This window comes from Bos taurus, chromosome 4 (assembly GCF_002263795.3).
Source record: "Bos taurus isolate L1 Dominette 01449 registration number 42190680 breed Hereford chromosome 4, ARS-UCD2.0, whole genome shotgun sequence".
In the NCBI taxonomy this organism is placed as follows: domain Eukaryota; kingdom Metazoa; phylum Chordata; class Mammalia; order Artiodactyla; family Bovidae; genus Bos; species Bos taurus.
Genome location: NC_037331.1, coordinates 63,678,989 through 63,693,457, shown reverse-complemented (window position 1 = coordinate 63,693,457; position 14,469 = coordinate 63,678,989). Strand labels below are relative to the sequence as shown.

The 14,469-nt window shown below is 39.2% G+C and overlaps 1 protein-coding gene across 4 annotated transcripts in view; it reads left to right on the top strand.

The window, feature by feature from the left end:
• Positions 1-14,469, top strand: part of BBS9 (Bardet-Biedl syndrome 9) — a 474,880-nt gene that overhangs the window by 36,780 nt on the left and 423,631 nt on the right. For all 4 annotated transcript variants that reach the window (XM_059885659.1, XM_005205480.5, XM_005205478.5 and 1 more), the window contains one exon: positions 7,216-7,329. In XM_059885659.1, the coding sequence (XP_059741642.1) occupies positions 7,216-7,329 (114 nt within the window). The remainder of the gene's footprint in view (positions 1-7,215; positions 7,330-14,469) is intronic.

The window sequence follows — 14,469 nt, the reverse complement described above, 5'->3', positions numbered from 1 at the left end:
CAGAGGAACCAGAGATCAAATTGCCAACATCCGTTGGATCATGGAAAAAGCAAGAGAGTTCCAGAAAAACATCTACTTCAGCTTTATTGACTACACCAAAGCCTTTGACTGTGTGGATCACAACAAACTGGAAAATTCTTAGAGAGATGGGAATACCAGACCACCTGACCTGCCTCCTGAGAAATCTGTATGCAGGTCAAGAAGCAACAATTAGAAATGGACATGGAACAACAGACTGGTTCTAAATTGGGAAAGGAATACATCAAGGCTGTATATTGTCACCCTTATTTAACTTATATGCAGAGTACATCATGAGAAATGCTGGGCTGGATGAAGCGCAAGCTGGAATCAAGATTGCCGGGAGAAATATCAATAACCTCGCTGATGACACCACCACCCTTATGGCAGAAAGCGAAGAAGAACTAAAGAGCCTCTTGATCAAAGTGAAAGAGGAGAGTGAAAAAGCTGGCTTAAAACTCAACATTCAGAAAACTAAGATCATGGCATCTGGTCCCATCACTTCATGGGAAATAGATTGGGAAGCAGTGGAAACAGTGAGAGACTTTATTTTTTGGGGCTTGAAAATCACTGCAGATAGTGACTGCAGCCATGAAATTAAAAGATGCTTGCTCCTTGGAAGAAGAACTATGACCACCCTAGACAGCATATTAAAAAGCAGAGACATTACTTTGCCCACAAAGGTCCGTCTAGTCAAGGCTATGGTTTTTCCAGTAGTCATGTATGGATGTGAGAGTTGGACTATAAAGAAAGCTGAGCACTGAAGAATTGATGCTTTTGAACTGTGGTGTTGGAGAAGACTCTTGAGAGTCCCTTGGACTGCAAGGAGATCCAACTAGTCCATCCTAAAGGAGATCAGTCCTGAATATTCATTGGAAGGACTGATGGTGAAGCTGAAACTCCAGTACTTTGGCCACCTGATGTGAAGAACTGACTCATTTAAAAAGACCCTGATGCTGGGAAAGATTGAAGGCAGGAAGAGAAGGGGATGACAGAGGATGAGACGTTGGATGGCATCACCAACTCTATGGACATGAGTTTGAGTAGGCTCCGGTAGTTGGTGATGGACAGGGAAGCCTGGCGTGCTGCAGTCCATGGGGTCACAAAGAGTTGGACACGACTGAGGGACTGAACTGAACTAATATTGCTCCTTCTAGTGGTAGGACAAATATTTAGTGTTCCAGAATAAATGGAGAAGGTAAGATATAGGCTGGGCTTTCCATGTGGCAGAGTGGTAAAGAATCTGCAGCCAATGCAGGAGATGTAGGAGACTAGGGTTTGATTGGGAAGATCCTCTGGAGGAGGAAATGCCAACTGACTTCGGTATTCTTTCCTGGAGAATCCCATGGACAGAGGAGCCTGGCAGGCCACAGTCCAGGGGATGGCAAAGTGTTGGATACAGCTGAGCACGCATGATAGAGGCTACTTTATTGTGGGAATCTAGCTGTTCCTGTCCCATCATAAGCCTATTAACTTTGAGTGACATTTTATTAACAGGTATGGAGGAGGATAACTTGCCCACAGTCACTCTTGAATACTGCTTGGGGTACTGGTCCTTTCTAGAGGCTCTGTGGGGGCTCTAAGAGGGCAGTAGAAGGACAGATCCTAAAAATTAGAAACAAGGTTAGATTCTTGACCTTGCCTTGGCCTATTTGAATAATGGCTCAGAAAGCCAGAAGTCTCTAGACTTTACTGGGGTGTATGACATAGACTAAGGATGAAATGTGTGTTTATCAAAAAAGCCTAGTGAAAGAAACTGGCATGTTTGATCACAGCTTTTTAATAGGACATTGGTATCCATAAGGGCTTCCCTGATAGCTCAGTTAATAAAGAATCCACCTGTAATGCAGGAGATCCCAGTTCGATTCCTAGGTCGGGAAGATCCTCTAGAGAAGGGATAGGCAATCCACTACAGTATTCTTGGGCTTCCTTTGGGCTCAGCTGGTAAAGAATCCACCTGCAGTGTGGGAGACCTCAGTTCCATCCCTGGCTTGGGAAGATCCCCTGGAGAAGGAAAAGGCTACCCGCTCTAGTATTCTTGCTTTGAGAATTCCATGGACTGTATACAGTCCCTGGGGTTGAAAAGAGTCGGACATGACTGAACGAGTTTCACCTATTCATAAACATATTCCTTCAAATTTGTGTTGAAAATGAAAGTTACTTGTCATGGGAATGGCAATTTTATTGCTCTTTTTATTCTTTGTACTCATTTACAAGCCTTGTATTCTCTGGGGATGAGGAGTTGTCCAAACTACATTCTCTTACACTCCACCTCATTTCCTTTCTCAGTCTCTCATTTCTTCAGCCTCCTGTGATACTCGTAGGCTGACAATTTGTATATTTTTTCTGGCTTGGCTTAAATTGAGAAGCAGGGAAGTTAATGTTTTTGTTCTCTTGAATATGTTTCTTGAGGTATCAGACCGAACTTTTACCTAGCTTTTACTATAACAGGGGAAGCATAAACACTTTCTAGTTTAAGTGAAATCACCGGTGTCAGCAGATGAACGTGTTAGCTGAACTTGATGTCCTTAACCCCAACTGCCCTCTCCCCAAATGTTTTTTGTTTTCCTTTGTGTGCTTGTTGTTGTTCAGTCGCCAAGTTGGTGAAGAATCTGCCTGCAATGCAGGAGACCCGGGTTCGATCCCTGGGTCTGGAAGATCCCCTCAAGAAGGGAATGGCAACCCACTCCAGTATTCCTGCCTGGAGAATTCCATGGACAGAGGAGCCTGGGGGGCTACAGTCCATAGGATCACAAAGATTCAGACACTTTCACTTTTTCACTTTTTGTGTGCTATGTGCTCCTAGAAGATATGTGAGGCAAATTAGAGGAGAAATCCTGGATACAGCAAACGACTCTTAATAATCAGAGGCTACTGTGCTGACTTTCTTTCTTTCTTTGGTCATTAAATGCTGGTTTAATATAGAGAAACAGCAGGGTCTTGCTGACCTGACCTTAGCCCATCTTATCATACTCTGGTAAAGGAAAAACATCACATGGCATCTGATTCTTTCCTGATGGTCCTCAGTTTCTGAGTAAATGGTTACAGATGTGTGAGCTTAAGCTATACTGATTATGTTCTTTTAAATATTCTCTTCTAAAAATTGTGTATTTCCTAAGCATTTGACATATTTCTAGAATTTTAACATTTGCCATGAGAGGGCAAAAATGTCTCTTTACTTTTGATAGGGTTACATAATCTAATTTGATTATTTAATACAATGAACCTTTTACTCTGTAATGGCTTTTATTAATATTTCATTTAACATTGTTAGATTTCTCAGCAGTTATGTATGTAAAATTGGGCCAAAACCTGTTTTCAAGGTGACCTTTGATTGTCCAGAGAGTTTTTATTTTTTAATTAGCTCTTGTTTAAATAAGGCCAGCGGCAAAAATGTTCTAATATCCATTTACTTTCTAATCGATGAAACTTTATATGAACTTTAGTTATATGTAGACTATTATTATGGGCTTCCCTGGTGGCTCAGATGGTAAAGCGTCTGCCTGCAATGTGGGAGACCCGGGCTGATGTACATTTATTGTATTCAATCTGTATATCCAAGGACAAAACTTATGTAAGTAATTTTAATCTTATGTCACTGATGCTTCTCTGGGAAAAATGATCAGAATTTTTAGATTTTCAGGTACTACCTTTATTCCAAGTTAGTATTGAAGGAAGATAAATTGTTCTGTTCTCCCTAGTTGCACTATCATATTTTCAAGTGCAACCTGAAATTTAAAAACGTAGCAATGCATTTGGAGCTTTTCCAGTACATAAATCCTAGTGTGATTTCATGCAAGTTTGTTTAAATATTGACTGCTGCCCCTTGTGTTCACTGATGTTTCGGCTAGCAGGTATGCGTGATACATTCCTTTCTTGGAGGGGTCCCTCTCATTTTAGGTGCAGAATGAAATTCGGAATTTCTGTAAGGACGAACCAGAAGTTTCTTGGAATGTTTTTATGGTTTCTTAGAGGCTAGAACTGTCCTTAGGTCAATGCTATGAGTTATGTTTTTAGAGTTTTTGGTTTTTGCCCTTGTGGCTGGTATGGTAGTGATTACCACCAGTTTCTGTGGACTTTACTGACTTTATTGCCATTTAGGTTCCAGAAAGCTTTCATCTATCAGGTTTAGCTGGCAAATTTGTCTTTTTTTTTTTTTTTAATTCTACTGATGTGTGTTCTCTTCTTAGCATTTTCAGGGGCATAGATCTGTGTGTAGAAAATGTTTTCCTCCAAGAAATCCTTGCCTGTTAGTTTTTTCTCTTTCAACCCTTTACTTTCCAAATGAGGAAGAACAGTCCAGGGAGAGAAAGGTTGGGGCTTGAAATTATGTGTGTGTGTGTATGTATACATATATATATATACACACACACATGAAAGTGAAAAAGTGAAATTCAGCATTAGTCACTCAGTCTTGTCTGACACTTTGTGACCCCATGGACTGTGGCCCACCAGGCTCCTCTGTCCATGGAATTCTCCAGGCAAGAATACTGGAGTGGGTTGCCATTTCCTTCTCCAGGAAATCTTCCTGGCCGGGGGATTGAACCCAGGTCTCCTACATTGCAGGTGGATTCTTTACTGTCTCAGCCATTAGGGAAGCCCTATGTATATGTGTGTGTGTGTGTGTATGTATAGTTGATTTATAATATTATGTTAATGTCTACTGTACAGCAAAGTGATTCATTTATATATATACACACACATTTTTTTTTTGTCCATATGGTTTATCAGAGGATATTGAATAGAGTTCCCTGTGCTATACAGTAGGATCTTGTTGTTTATTCATTCTATATTTAATAGTTTGCATTTGCTAACCCTAAACTCCCAGTCTGTTCCTCCTCAGGAAATTTTTTTTTTGAAGTTGTCATTGGCTTACCAGGTTCCCTGAAAGTTGTTAAATGGGGGACAACTAGGTGCCAGGATATAGAGTGCTGTCTCAGAAGACCTGATTTGAGTACTGTGTCCTTATCAGCTATGTGATTTTGGTGGAAATTTATTAATTTTTTTTTAAACTTAAGGTGCCTCAGTTCTAAAATGGAAGTAGAAATACCTGTGTTCTTGCAACTTCAGTGAACATTGGTACATCCTTCTGGACAAAAACAAAACAAAAACCCCCCCACAAATGCTCACATATAAATCTGTATACACATACGTACAGACTGACATATATATTTAGATTGTTTTAATTATCTAATGTTATTCAGTTTGGAACTATTTCATTTTCTTTGTGATATTTAAAATTTTTTCTTTAACTTTTGCGTTTTTGACTGAATGACAAAGATGCTTCTTAATGGAATATGTTGCATTTAGAATAATTTTTCTTTTCAATACAGTTTCTAATCATAATGTTCTTGCCTGATCACTAGGATATAGCTCTAACTGTATATACTCTAGGAAGCCTGACAACTAGAGAGTAAAATGCAGATAAAGTATCTTTTCCCATTTGGAATGAACCAGGAAGTAATTATAGCATATATGATCTATTAAATGCAATGAAAGTTTTTTTTTTAAATTTTGAAGGATATTTTTCTTGTTTGTTGTTGTTTAGTCAGTAAGTTGCATCCAACTCTTTGCGGCCCCGTGGACTACAGAATACCAGGCTCCTCTGTCTCTACTGTCTCCAGGAGTTTGCTCAAATTCATGTCCATTGAATCTGTGGTGCTGTCTAACCATCTCATCCTCTGGCACCCCTTTCTCCTTTTGCTTTCAACCTTTCCTAGCATCGGTGTCTTTTCCAGTAAGTTGGCTCTTTGCATCAGGTGGCCAAAGTATTGGAGTTTCAGCTTCAATGTCAGTCTTTCCAATCAGTATTCGGGATTGATTTCCTAGAGAATCCCATGGATGGAGGAGCCTGGTGGGCTGCAGTCAGTGGGGTTGCAGGGAGTCACGACTGAGAGACTTCACTTTCACTTTTCACTTTCATGCATTGGAGAAGGAAATGGCTGCTCTTGCCTGGAGAATCCCAGGGACGGGGGAGCCTGGTGGGCTGCCGTATCTGGGGTCGCACAGAGTTGGATACGACTGAAGCGACTTAGCAGCAGCAGCAGCAGCAGGATAGACTGGTTTGATCTCCTTGCAGTCCAAGGGACTCTCAAGAGTCTTCTCCAGCACCACAGTTTGCAGAATCTATTCTTCCACGCTCAGTCTTCTTTATGGTCCAACTCTCACATCCATACGTGACTACTGAAAAACCATAGCTTTGACTATAGGGACCTTTGTTGGCACAGTGATATCTGTCTAGGTTTGTCATAGTTTTTCTTCCAAGGAGCAAGCATCTTTTAATTTCATAGTTGCAGTCTCTGTCCACAGTGACTTTGGAGCCCAAGAAAATGAAATGTCACTGCTTCCACTTTTTCTCCTCCTATGTCCATGAAGTGATGGGACTGGATACCTTGATTTTAGTTTTTTGAGTGTTGTTTTAAGCCAACATTTTCACTCTCCTCTTTCACCCTCATCTAGATGCTTTCAGTTCTTCACTTTCTGCCTTTAGAGTGGTATCATCTGCATATCTGAGGTTGATATTTCTCCCAGCAGTCTTGATTCCAGCTTGTGATTCATCCAGCATGGCATTTCGCATGATGTACTCTGTATATATGTCAAATAAGCAGAATGACAATATACAGCCTTGTCGTACTCCTTTCCCAATTTTGAACTAGTCAGTTGTAGACTTCAAAGAAAACATTATCCTAGTTACTTGCTGAGGGATGTTTTAGATCTCTCTAGTAAATTAGAACATAATGTGTTAGGGGCTTGAATATTTTGAGAGTTGGCACAGAAAATTGAATTGCTTGATAGTGTGGGGAATTTTTTTCTTAGATACTTTGAGTCATGTCTTTTCTGTTTCATTGTTATAAGTGAAGGGAACTTAACCTAATTTATTTCAGAACTGAAACTGGAAGATTTTGTTGTTATTTAAATAGTTATACCATACTTAGACATAATGGAAATAGATAATAAAATGTGACCCAGGGTAGTATTTCATCTAATGGTATAATCTAGCTGAGACTTAAATGGTTCTAACTGTGCTGGCATTCTTTGTTATCAGTATGCTAAGTGTTCATGATACATAATGCTTTAGTGCTTTGTCATTTTAAATTTCACTGAAATTGAATTACTTGGAATTGGTACAGGTGATGAGATATTAATATTTTTTAATATAAACAAATACAAAGCAGTTGTTTTATTTTTTCTTTTTAGGAACCTTGGGTAATGTGGAACATGGGAACCAGTATCAGATCAAATTGATGTATGAACATAATCTTCAGAGAACAGCCTGCAATATGACTTATGGATCATTTGGCGGTGTGAAAGGTAATTTGTATTTAATCATAAGCATGCTGTTGTAAGGATCAGAATATTTGGCCATATAAAAATGGAGGATTATGTGGTTTGAATCTCAGAGTTAAACATATTTTATTGAAACCTTTGTATTAAAATACTTGGGCAAAGTAATAAAAAAAGAAAACTCTAAGCGTTGGATATATATGATTTTCATATGGCCTGCACTTTTATGTGGTCTACAGAAATATTTCTGAAACTGCCTTTTCTTTAAATTTTGTCTTTTATACATGAGTTGACTGAAGTTGAGCTTTTCTGTGGTGAACTGTGTGCCTGCCTCTCTCAGTGGAAGAAGGGGTTGATTTCTTCATTGATGGATGTCCCTGCTCTATTGGTAGAGGCAGGATGAAGCTGTAGACCCCTGTCCCCACCTCACCCACCCCCAGGGCCACTGTGCAGGTTGTGTAAATTGTTTTTAAACCAGGGCATAAGGGGCTAGTGGAGACTGGAATGCAGACCTGATCCTGCTCATCTGGCCATGTGCGCTGGCCTGGAATAAATATCCCTAGAGAAAGGGAGCCTTTCCTAACTTTCATAGAGACATTACCTTTATCAAGTCTGGGCTCAGTGATGCTGTGTTCCTTCCACCCTGGGAGTATCTTTTTCTAATTAACACAAGGGCTACCACCCTAGTTCCACCCTGGCTTCTTGAGTTACCAGGGCTTGATGCTTGCTTCTCTACACTGTGATTGTTGGCATGGGAGGATTGTTTACAATTAAGTTTCTCTCACTTCACCGTGACAGGGTGAGAGAGGAGCTGCTGGTGCTGAAGTAAGTGTAGGAAGCCAGCTGGTGACACTTGCCTGTGTGAGTTTGTGTTTGTGTGTGGAGGGGGCTCCTGCTGAACATGTAACTAGGGATTTTATAATATAGCTCTCTTTAGGCTCAAATTTTTATGAGTTTATTGTTTAACTATTGTGTTAATGGGCTTCCTTGGTGGCTCAGGTGGTAAAAAATTTGCCTGCAATTCAGTGGACCTGGCTTCGATCTCTGGGTTGGGAAGATCCCCTGAAGAAGGAAATGGTTACCCACTCCAGTATTCTGGCCTGGAGAATTCCATGGACAGAGTAGCCTGGTGGGCTACAGTCCATAGGGTTGCAAAGAGTCAGACATTCTGAGAGACTTTCACTTTCATTGTGTTAATAAAAAATAGGTTACCTATGTTAGATTTTTCTTTAGTGACATGACAAAATGTCTTTATTTTGGAAGTATCCTTCATTCATGTGAACTCACTTTGTTTTATATACAAAGGTAAAGGCAAGAATATTTTGGGTAATGGGCTTCCCTGGTGGCTCAGATGGTAAAAGAATCTGCCTACAATGCAGGAGACCCCGGTTCAATCCCTGGGTTGGGAAGATCCCTACAGAAGGGAATGGCAACTCACTGCAGTATTCTTGCCTGGGCAATCCCATGGATAGAGGAGCCTGACATGCTACTGTCTATGGGGTCATAAAGAGTCAGACACCACTAAGCTACTGACACTTTCACTTTCACACTTTCAATGTATAAATAAGCATTTTGTGTAATTAAAGTGATTTATTTGCTAAACTTTAGTAACAGGAATGTTTGAAGAATATGGGAGATGTCTAGAGTTAGGTGAAAAGAGACCAGAAAAAGTGAAAATTTGATGAGAAGCTAACTTCTGTTAGGCATCCCCTTCCCAACTTCAGCTTTCCACTGTTCTTTAAAAAAAGTGTCTGACATGATCAGGGGACCAAGTCTCCCTTGTTTAATGAACTATTTTCAATATTCTTTCTGCTACGAAACCCTGCAAAGAAAAATTACTAAATTCTGTACAGCTGCAGTCAAAAGATATTATATGAGAAAAGAGTGCTTTGAGTAAATGAAAGTAAGTTTTTATTTTTTGGTAGCATGAAGACAATTATTTATTTAATTTTCAAAACTCTTAATTGAAGGATAATTGCTTTACAGTATAGTGTTGATTTCTACCAAACATCAGCATGAATCAGCCATAGGTTTACCCATAAGAAAATTACTTATTTTTAAAAAGACAGTTCTTTGGATCAATGTCAATTGTTGTCCTTCATTGATTGGACTGTCCTTTTAGTTTTATTGCCAGACCAAGTTAACCTAATTAAAGTAAAAAAATTTAAATAAATTCCTTGCTTCTGTGTGACATTTTTGCTAGATTCAGTGATGCACTTTCAAAGTAATTAGAGTTATTAGTTTTGAAAAGAATAGTTAAGTTTGTACTTATATATCTTCTCTTAGTTCTGAAATTCTGCCTTATATTTAAAAAGTCCCTTTTGAAAAAATAAGAGACAGTTATGACATTTCTTACTTTCCTATGGTTAAGCAGAATATTTCCCCATTTGAAACAGAGATATCTTAGTAGCAGAAGCAATTATTCTGTTTCATGGGTTTGGAACACATAATATCTTTGAGATATCTTTATAAAAGTAATGGAGTGGTAAATCAGTAAAAATGAGCCATTTGGGGTGAGTGGCAGGGGGGATGGGGAGTTATGGCTAATGGCTACAAGGTTTCTTCTTTGGGGATGAGGAAAATGATCTCAAATTAAATTGCAGTGATGGCTGCACAGCTCTATAAATACACTGAAAACTATTGAGTTGTGTAATTTTAAGAGGTGGTAAATAAATTGTATCTTAATTGTAAAACTGTTAAAAAAAATTATCCGTGGGATAAAACTTGCTGCAAGAGAGGTGATAGCACAGTCTGTGCATCTACTGATGTACAGAAGTTGTGGCTTCAGAACTGTGAAAATGCTTTTGAATGCTGATAGGTGGTTTATGGGAATGTGTATTAGGAAATGATCCAAAATGTGAAAAAGTCTGATCAAGCTTCTATATAATTATTTCCTTCTTCTTTCTGTCCTCCCTTCTTTTTATTTATAAATGTATTTATTTATAATATAGAAAAATTAGAAGTGATCTAAATGAGTAGCGAAAAGCAAAGGAGAAAAGGAAAGATATAAGCATCTGAATGCAGAGTTCCAAACAATAGCAAGAAGAGATAAGAAAGCCTTCCTCAGTGATCAATGTAAAGAAATAGAGGAAAACAAAAGAATGGGAAAGACTAGAGATCTCTTCAAGGAAATTAGAGATACCAAGGGAACATTGGGCTCAATAAAAGACAGAAATGGTATGGACCTAACAAAAGCAGAAGATATTAAGAAGAGGTGGCAAGAATACACAGAAGAACTATACAAAAAAGATCTTCACGACCCAGATAATCACGATGGTGTGATCACTCACCTAGAGCCAGACATCCTGGAATGTGAAGTCAAGTGGGCCTTAGGAAGCATCACTACAAACAAAGCTAGTGGAGGTGATGGAATTCCAGTTGAGCTATTTCAAATCCTAAAAGATGATGCTGTGAAAGTGCTGCACTCACTATGCCAGCAAATTTGGAAAACTCAGCAGTGGCCAAAGCACTGGAAAAGGTCAGTTTTCATTCCAATCCCAAAGAAAAGCAATGCCAAAGAATGCTCAAACTACCACACAATTGCACTCATCTCACATGCTAGTAAAGTAATGCTCAAAATTCTCCAAGCCAGGCTTCAGCAATACGTGAACTGTGAACTTCCAGATATTCATGCTGGTTTTAGAAAAGGCAGAGGAACCAGAGATAAAATTGCCAGCATCCACTAGATCATCGAAAAAGTGAGAGAGTTCCAGAAAATCATCTATTTCTGCTTTAACCAGACCACCTGACCTGCCTCTTGATAAACCTATATGCAGGTCAGGAAGCAACAGTTAGAACTGGACATGGAACAACAGACTGGTTCCAAATAGGAAAAGGAGTATGTTAAGGCTGTATATTGTCACCCTGCTTATTTAACTTCTGTGCAATATCATGAGAAACGCTGGACTGGAAGAAGCACAAGCTGGAGTCAAGATTGCCGGGAGAAATATCAATAACCTCAGATATGCAGATGACCTCACCCTTATGGCAGAAAGTGAAGAGGAACTAAAAAGCCTCTTGATGAAAGTGAAAGAGGAGAGTGAAAAAGTTGGCTTAAAGCTCAACATTCAGAAAACGAAGATCATGGCATCTGGTCCCATCACTTCATGGGAAATAGATGGGGAAACAGTGGAAACAGTGTCAGACTTTATTTTTTTGGGCTCCAAAGTCACTGCAGATGGTGACTGCAGCCATGAAATTAAAAGACACTCCTTGGAAGAAAATTTATGACCAACCTAGATAGCATATTCAAAAGCAGAGACGTTACTTTGCCAACAAAGGTCCGTCTAGTCAAGGCTATGGTTTTTCCAGTGGTCATGTATGAATGTGAGAGTTGGATTGTGAAGAAAGCTGAGCACCGAAGAATTGATGCTTTTGAACTGTGGTGTTGGAGAAGACTCTTGAGAGTCCCTTGGACTGCAAGGAGATCCAACCAGTCCATTCTGAAGGAGATCAGCCCTGGGATTTCTTTGGAAGAAATGATGCTAAAGCTGAAACTCCAGTACTTTGGCCACCTCATGTGAAGAGTTGACTCATTGGAAAAGACTCTGATGTTGTTAGGGATTGGGGGCAGGAGGAGAAGGGGTCGACAGAGGATGAGATGGCTGGATGGCATCACTGACTCGATGGATGTGAGTCTGGGTGAACTCCGGGAGTTGGTGATGGACAGGGAGGCCTGGCGTGCTGCATTCATGGGGTTGCAAAGACACGACTGAGCGACTGAACTGAACTGAACTGAAATGAGTAATAGATGAGAATGATTAAGTTTTGATTCATAGATTCAGTAGATTATTGTGAAGCTGGTAAAATTAAGTTTGGTTTGCTGTAGTGAACATCTTTGAACATAAATCTTTGTCCATGTTTCTAATTTTTTCCCTAAGACTGAGTGTAGAAGTGGAGTTACTGAGTTAGAAGGTTAAGAAAATACTTTTTTCTCAAAAAAGCACCCCTGCGAACTATATAAATAAATTGTAAAAAGTATAGAACTTAGGAAGAAGAAAGTAAAAGTCACTGTCACTTCAATAGAAAAGAAAGCCTATTTTCTGAACCTGATGTCGCCTGTATGTGTCTAATGTGCACCTTTACAGGACAGAGTGGGTCAGTGTTTTAATCTGAAGACTTTCCTAGACTCGTTCTTTTTCTTTTTTTGATCTAAGTTTAAAAAAGGAAATAAAAATTATTGTCTTTTATCTTACTCTGTGTTTAAGATGTCTTCTTGTGGAATTATTAAGTTAGGTAATTGTGTTAGTAGTCAAGAAAGGAGTTAAGCAAAAAGAAAACCTAGCAGCATTTTTTTTTTTAATTTTATTTTATTTTTAAACTTTACAATATTGTATTAGTTTTGCCAAATATCGAAATGAATCTGCCACAGGTATACCTGCGTTCCCCATCCTGAACCCTCCTCCCTCCTCCCCCCCAACCCTCCCTCTGGGTCGTCCCAGTGCACCAGCCCCAAGCATCCAGTATCGTGCATCGAACCTGGACTGGCGACTCGTTTCATACATGATATTATACATGTTTCAATGCTATTCTCCCAAATCTCCCCACCCTCTCCCTCTCCCACAGAGTCCATAAGACTGATCTATACATCGGTGTCTCTTTTGCTGTCTCGTACACAGGGTTATTGTTATCATCTTTCTAAATTCCATATATATGTGTTAGTATACTGTATTGGTGTTTTTCTTTCTGGCTTACTTCACTCTGTATAATAGGTTCCAGTTTTATCCATCTCATTAGAACTGATTCAAATGTATTCTTTTTAATGGCTGAGTAATACTCCATTGTGTATATGTACCATAGCTTTCTTATCCATTCATCTGCTGATGGGCATCTAGGTTGCTTCCATGTCCTGGCTATTATAAACAGTGCTGCGATGAACATTGGGGTACACGTGTCTCTTTCCCTTCTGGTTTCCTCAGTGTGTATGCCCAGCAATGGGATTGCTGGATCATAAGGCAGTTCTGTTTCCAGTTTTTTAAGGAATCTCCACACTGTTCTCCATAGTGGCTGTACTAGTTTGCATTCCCACCAACAGTGTAAGAGAGTTCCCTTTTCTCTACACCCTCTCCAGCATTCATTGCTTGTAGACTTTTGGATCGCAGCCATTCTGACTGGCGTGAAATGGTACCTCATAGTGGTTTTGATTTGCATTTCTCTGATAATGAGTGATGTTGAGCATCTTTTCATGTGTTTGTTAGCCATCTGTATGTCTTCTTTGGAGAAATGTCTGTTTAGTTCTTTGGCCCATTTTTTGATTGGGTCATTTATTTTTCTGGAGTTGAGCTGTAGGAGTTGCTTGTATATTTTTGAGATTAGTTGTTTGTCCGTTGCTTCATTTGCTATTATTTTCTCCCATTCTGAAGGCTGCCTTTTCACCTTGCTAATAGTTTCCTTTGTTGTGCAGAAGCTTTTAAGTTTATTTAGGTCCCATTTGTTTATTTTTGCTTTTATTTCCAATATTCTGGGAGGTGGGTCATAGAGGATCCTGCTGTGATGTATGTCGGAGAGTGTTTTGCCTATGTTCTCCTCTAGGAGTTTTATAGTTTCTGGTCTTACGTTGAGATCTTTAATCCATTTTGAGTTTATTTTTGTGTATGGTGTTAGAAAGTGTTCTAGTTTCATTCTTTTACAAGTGGTTGACCAGATTTCCCAGCACCACTTGTTAAAGAGATTGTCTTTAATCCATTGTATATTCTTGCCTCCTTTGTCAAAGATAAGGTGTCCATATGTGCGTGGATTTATCTCTGGGCTTTCTATTTTGTTCCATTGATCAATATTTCTGTCTTTGTGCCAGTACCATACTGTCTTGATAACTGTGGCTTTGTAATAGAGTCTGAAGTCAGGTAGGTTGACTCCTCCAGTTCCATTCTTCTTTCTCAAGATAGCTTTGGCTATTCGAGGTTTTTTGTATTTCCATACAAATTGTGAAATTATTTGTTCTAGCTCTGTGAAGAATACTGTTGGTAGCTTGATAGGGATTGCATTGAATCTATAAATTGCTTTGGGTAGTATACTCATTTTCACTACATTGATTCTTCCAATCCATCAACATGGTATATTTCTCCATCTATTAGTGTCCTCTTTGATTTCTTTCACCAGTGTTTTATAGTTTTCTATATATAGGTCTTTAGTTTCTTTAGGTAGATATATTCCTAAGTATTTTATTCT